Source organism: Salvelinus fontinalis, chromosome 19, assembly GCF_029448725.1.
Source record: "Salvelinus fontinalis isolate EN_2023a chromosome 19, ASM2944872v1, whole genome shotgun sequence".
NCBI lineage: Eukaryota > Metazoa > Chordata > Actinopteri > Salmoniformes > Salmonidae > Salvelinus > Salvelinus fontinalis.
This window is the reverse complement of record NC_074683.1, coordinates 35,972,782-35,979,410: the sequence shown is the minus strand read 5'-3', so window position 1 is coordinate 35,979,410 and position 6,629 is coordinate 35,972,782. Positions and strand designations below refer to the sequence as shown.

Sequence of the window (6,629 nt, the reverse complement as noted above, 5' to 3'; positions counted from 1 at the left end):
TAAAGAGAAATTGAAAGAGAGAAATTGATAGAGAGAGAGAGAGAGAGAGAGAGAGAGAGAGAGAGAGAGAGAGAGAGAGAGAGAGAGAGAGAGAGAGAGAGAGAGAGAGAGAGAGAGAGAGAGAGAGAGAGAGAGAGAGAGAGAGAGAGAGAGAGAGAGAGAGAGAGAGAGAGAGAGAGAGAGAGAGAGAGAGAGAGAGAGAGAGAGAGAGAGAGAGAGAGAGAGATATTCTTCGATATTCCCTGTGCATCTGGGAAGGACTGTTAACGGGGGAGTGGTTGACTTTTTCACTTCGCTTTAAGCACAGCGCATGATTCCGTCCGCGCTTGAGACACTTGGAGGCATCGCTTTCATGAGATTTAATCTCTTCTTACAACAAGGATATATCACAGTAGGGAGGATGGAATTGAGAAAGTTGTCACGGTTATATTTCTTCATTGTCTGTGTTTTGAACACCTCCAGCTCTGCATCCGCCGCCAATCACCGTGAGTATCAGAAGTTGGAAATGAAACCGCGCGCGTATTGTGACATGCATTTTGCAGTAGTCGTATGACTCGAATGAATGAAAAAACAGATGTGCCTGATGAAGCAGTAGCCTAGCTAATGTTTCTAAGTGTATTTGTATGTAGGCTATAGGTGCAGGGCCATTTGTTGAAGCTAGAAAGTGAGAAATGTGTTTTTTTCGCCCACTGTCGTTTGGCTGTGATATACATTGTTCTAGATTGCTTATCTTCGGATGATTCAATCACTTGGCTATTGAAATATAAGTCCGCTATATAATTGTCACAGCAGCACAATTAGCAGTAAAAATCATTTTGTGGAAATTTTATTCAATTCTGTTGTCATTCACGTCATCGTTGATATATGTTTCTCTCTCTGGTATGGTATGCCTTATTAATTAAAGGCATACCAGACATTCATTTTTTTTGCTTTGCTGTGCGAGAATCCCTTATAATGAAGTGTATTAGTCCAATTGTTTTGATATTGTCGTCGCTAGAGGTCATCATTCCTCACCTGAGTGTTTAGTTGGAGGATAAATGGTGTATTGTGTAACCAATTACAAATATGTATGTATATGTATATGTGTGTGTATGTGTATATGTGTGTATTTGTATTTATGTAAATATGTGTATGCATATATATATATATATGTGTATGTATGTGTGTATGTATGTATGTATGTATGTATGTATGTATGTATGTATGTATGTATGTATGTATGTATGTATGTATGTACACACACATACATATGTATATATATACACGCATACATATGTATATATACACACATGCATATATACATATACATACAATGTATGTATATGTGTGTGTGTGTGTGTATGTATGTATGTATGTATGTATGTATGTATGTATGTATGTATGTGTATATATATATATGTGTGTGTGTGTGTGTGTGTGTGTGTGTGTGTGTGTGTGTGTGTGTGTGTGTGTGTGTGTGTGTGTGTGTGTGTGTGTGTGTGTGTGTGTGTATATATATATATGAGTGAAGGATGCTTTGTTGCGAAATAGAAAGACGATTCTAGATTTAATTTTGGATTGGAGATGCTTAATGTGAGTCTGGAAGGAGAGTTTACAGTCTAACCAGACACCTAGGTATTTGTAGTTGTCCACATATTCTAAGTCAGAACCGTCCAGAGTAGTGATGCTGGACGGGCGGGCAGCGATCGGTTGAAGAGCATGCATTTAGTTTTACTTGCATTTAAGAGCAGTTGGAGGCCACAGAAGGAGAGTTGTATGGCATTGACGCTCATCTGGAGGTTAGTTAACAAGTGTCCAACAAAGGGCCAGAGGTATACAGAATGGTGTCGTCTGCGTAGAGGTGGATCAAAGAATCACCAGCAACGAGAGCGACATCATTGATGCATACAGAGAAGGGAGTCATCCCGAAAATTTAACCCTGTGGCACCCCCATAGAGAATGCCAGAGGTCCGGACAACAGGCCGTCCGATTTGACATACTGAACTCTATAGGAGAAGTATTTGGTGAACCAAGCGAGGCAATCATTTGAGAAACCAAGGCTGTTGAGTCTGCCAATAAGAATGTTGTGATTGACAGAGTCGAAAGCCTTGGCCAGATCGATTAATACGGCTGCACAGTAATGTCTCTTATCGATGGTGGTTATGATATCGTTTAGGACCTTGAGTGTGGCTGAGGTGCACCCATGAGTAGCTCTGAAACCAGATTGCATAGCGGAGAAGGTACGGTGAGATTCGAAATGGTCGGTAATCTGTTTGTTAACTTGGCTTTCAAAGACCTTAGAATGGCAGGGTAGAATAGATATAGGTCTGTAGCAGTTTGGGTCTAGAGTGTCTCCCCCTTTGAAGAGGGGGATGACCGCGACAGCTTTCCAATCTATGGGAATCTCAGACGATACGAAAGAGAGGTTGAACAGGCTAGTAATAGGGGTTGCAACAATTTCGGCAGATAGTTTTAGAAAGAGAGGGTCCAGATTGTCTAGCCCCGCTGATTTGTAGGGGTCCAGATTTTGCAGCTCTTTCAGAACATCAGCTATCTGGATTTGGGTGAAGGAGAATTGGGGGAGGTTTGGGCGAGTAGCTGTGGGGAGCGCAGGGCTATTGACCGGGGTAGGGTTAGCCAGGTGGAAAGCATGGCCAGCCGTAGAAAAATGCTTATTGAAATTCTCAATTATTGTGGATTTATTGGTGGTGACAGTGTTTCCTAGCCTCAGTGCAGTGGGAAGCTGGGAGGAGGTGCTCTTATTCTCCATGGACTTTACAGGTTCCCAGAACTTTTTTGAGTTTGTACTACAGGATGCAAATTTCTGTTTGAAAAAGCTAGCCTTAGCTTTCCTAACTGCCTGTGCATATTGGTTCCTAACTTCCCTGAAAAGGTGCATATCACAGGGGTATTTGATGCTAATGCAGAACGCCACAGGATGTTTTTGTGCTGGTCAAGGGCAGACAGGTCTGGAGTGAACCAAGGGCTATATCTATTCCTGGTTCTACATTTTTTGAATCGAGCATGCTTATTTACGATGGTGAGGAAGGCACTTTTAAAGAATAACCAGGCATCCTCTACTGACGGGATGAGGTCAATGTCATTCCAGGATACCCCGGCCAGGTCGATTAGAAAGGCCTGTTCGCTGAAGTGTTTTAGGGAGTGTTTGACAGTGATGAGGGGTGGTTGTTTTACCGCAGACCCATTACGGATGCAGGCAGTGATCGCTGAGATCTTGGTTGAAAACAGCAGAGGTGTATTTGGAGGGCGAGTTAGTTAGGATGTTATCTATGAGGGTGCCCGTGTTTACGGATTTGTGGTTGTACCTGGTAGGTTCATAGATCATTTGTGTGAGATTGAGGGCATCGAGCTTAGATTGTAGGATGTCCGGGGTGTTAAGCATGTCCCAGTTTAGGTCACCTAGCAGCACGAGGTCAGAAGATAGATGGTGGGCAATCAATTCACATATGGTGACAAGGCACACCTTGAAAGGTGATTTTTAAGAAGTAGAAGCTCGAATTGTTTTGGTACAGACCTGGATAGTAAGATAGAACTCTGCAGGCTATCTCTGCAGTAGATTGCAACACCGCCCCCTTTGGCAGTTCTATCTTGGCGTAAAGTGTTTTAGTTAGGGATGGACATTTCAGGGTTTTTGGTGGTTTTCCTAAGCCAGGATAGAGACACGGCTAAGACATCCGGGTTGGCAGAATGTGCTGAAGCAGTGAATAAAGCAAACTTAGGGAGTAGGCTTCTAATGTTAACATGCATGAAACCAAGGCTTTTACGGTTACAGAAGTCAACAAATGAGAGCACCTGGGGAGTAGGAGTGGAGCTAGGCACTGCAGGTCCTGGATTAACCTGACTTGTTGGGTGCTGACTTGTTTCACCCTCGACAACTACTATGATTATTATTATTTGACCATGCTGGTCATTTATGAACATTTGAACATCTTGGCCATGTTCTGTTATAATCTCCACCCGGCACAGCCAGAAGAGGACTGGCCACCCCTCATAGCCTGGTTCCTCTCTAGGTTTCTTCCTAAGTTTTTGCATTTCTAGGGAGTTTTTCCTAGCCACCATGCTTCTACACCTGCATTGTTTGCTGTTTGCGGTTTGGGCTTTGATATATCAGCTGATGTAAGAAGGCCTATATAAATAAATTTGATTTGATTAACCTCTACATCACCCAAGCAGGAAGTCCACTGTGTGCAGCTCACCCTGCACTAACACAAAAAACCTGAGTATGTCTAGCTCTGCTAAGCATCCCAGTAAAGCAAGAAAAACATTTAAGCATCACAGAAAGGTGTTAAAAATAGCCCACCTTAACATATGTAACTAAACAAACAAGGTTCATGTAATCAATAATTTGCTAGTAATAGATTACATTCATATTCTGACAATCTCTGAAACTCACTTAGATAATACTGTTGATGATACAGTTGTAGCAATACATGGTTTTAAGATCTAAAGAAAATACAGAAATGCCAAAGGTGGAGGTGTCGCTGTTTTTATATTCAGAACCAGATTCCTGTAAAGCTCATGTTAACTACTGTTGAAGTAATATGGCTACAGGTTCATCTGTCTCACCTGAAGCACATTCCGGTGGGAATCTGCTATAGACCACCAAGTGCAAACAGTCAGTATCTGGATAACATGTGTGAAATGCTTGATAATAATATATGTGATACCTCATTATATACCTCATTAGTGAGGTATATTTTCTGGGTGATTTAAATATTGACTGGCTTTCATCAGGCTGTCCACTCCAGAGAGAGCTTCAAACTGTATCTAGGGCCTGCAACCTGGTTCAGGTTATCAATCAACCTACCAGGGTAGTTACAAACAGTACAGGAATGAAATCATCAACATGTATTGATCACATCTTTACTAATGCTGCACTTGACACATTCATGAAATTGCTTATCCCAGTTACTAATAATCATGCACATATTAAGAAAATGACTGTAAAAACTGTTAAATCCCTGTGGATTGATGAGGAATTGAAAAATGTTATGGTTGAGAGGGATGAGGCAAAATAAATGGCAGATAGGTCTGGTTGTACAACCGATTGGCAAACGTACTGCAAATTGAGAAATCATGTGACTAAACTCAATAAAAAGAAGAAGAAACTACACTATGAAACAAAGATAAATGACATAAAGAATGATAGTAAAACGCTTCGGAGCACCTTAAATGAAATTTTGGGCAAAAAGGCAAACTCTGCTCCATCATTCATTGAATCAGATGGCTCATTCATCACAAAACCCAATGACATCTACTTTAATAATTGTTTCATTGGCAAGAATAGCAAACTTAGGCATGACATGCCAGCAACAAACGCTGACACTACACATCCAAGTATATCTGACCAAATTATGAAGGACAAGCATTGTACTTTTGAATTCTGTAAAGTAAGTGTGGAAGAGGTGAAATAGTTATTGTTGTCTATCAACAATGGCAAGCCACCGGGGTCTGACAACTTGGAATGAAAATGAGGATAAGGATAATAGCAGACTATATTGCAACTCCTATTTGCCATGTCTTCAATTTAAGCCTACTAAAAGTGTGTGCATTATAATAATGCAACGGGAAAATAGTTTTATAGTTTAATAGTTTTCAACACTAATTACTGCAGTTTGACCATCTCACCACCAGGGGTGCTGCAGCACCTCTAGCACCCCTAACTCCCACAGCTATGGCCCTATAGGTTATTTATCCTAATGACTGATGGTCGGTTTATTCTGTGTTATCCAACTTCAGAACCAGGCATGACCAAAATACTGGTAGTCTATGATTGTTGTCTAAAACATAGAATTGGTGGGTGGCTGCTTACTCTGAGACCTGGCGCCAGTAAGATGGGAAATTTATTCTAGTCATGTAACCCAGTGAACTGAGCTAAACTGACAGCTGCATTATTCATTTATGACTTTCTTGTGGTTCTCAAATGTATCCAGTGATCAGGATTGACATGCTGCTCAGAGATGAAATGGCTAGATTCTTCTAGAGGACAAGCAAATGACTGTTCTCATATTTACCTTTGAGAAACAAAAGGAGAAGCCATAGATCTATCATGGGAGGTTTTTGTGGCCCCTGTGTCAGGTGACAGAGATAATGGCAGCCACATTCTCTCAGAGGAGCATGTCCTCATGCAATCCTCTATCACAGAGAGATAACAAGGGGGCACTCTTAGGTCTGGTGCCCTATGAAGGCTACCTGATCTGGCTCCACAAGCAAATCTTCATCATTTATACTGAATATCCACAATGTCCTGCATCTATATAACCTAATTCATCCAATGATTATCAGCTTATGCTGCTGGGCCCTCCTCTTCACATGGTACACGTTGAAGCTCAGCAGGCGTTTGGACTTTATCATTTGTTTGATCTTATTGAATTGTGCTTGAAAAGGAAAGTTTCCTGCCGGGAGTGAAAGTGTGATTTTGAAGGTTGACTTTGGCTTTGGCTGGAAACAGCGGGACTTTCATTTCCAGGCTGGAAACAGCAGAACTTTCATTAACAGGCTGGAAACAGCAGGACTTTCATTTCTAGGCTGGAAAGAGCAGGACTTTCATTAACAGGCTGGAAAAAGCAGGACTTTCATTAACAGGCTGGAAACAGCGGGACTTTCATTAACAGGCTGGAAACAGCAGG

The 6,629-nt window shown here is 41.6% G+C and overlaps 1 protein-coding gene across 2 annotated transcripts in view; it reads left to right on the top strand.

Moving 5' to 3' along the window:
* Positions 1-219: 219 nt before the first annotated feature.
* LOC129816671 (contactin-associated protein-like 5) overlaps positions 220-6,629 on the top strand; it is a 174,247-nt gene continuing 167,837 nt past the window's right edge. The window contains exon 1 of one of the 2 annotated variants that reach the window (XM_055871433.1): positions 220-485. In XM_055871433.1, coding sequence (XP_055727408.1) covers positions 311-485 — 175 coding nt within the window. In that variant the 5' untranslated portion in view covers positions 220-310. The remainder of the gene's footprint in view (positions 486-6,629) is intronic. The other variant, XM_055871432.1, reaches the window with a different exon arrangement.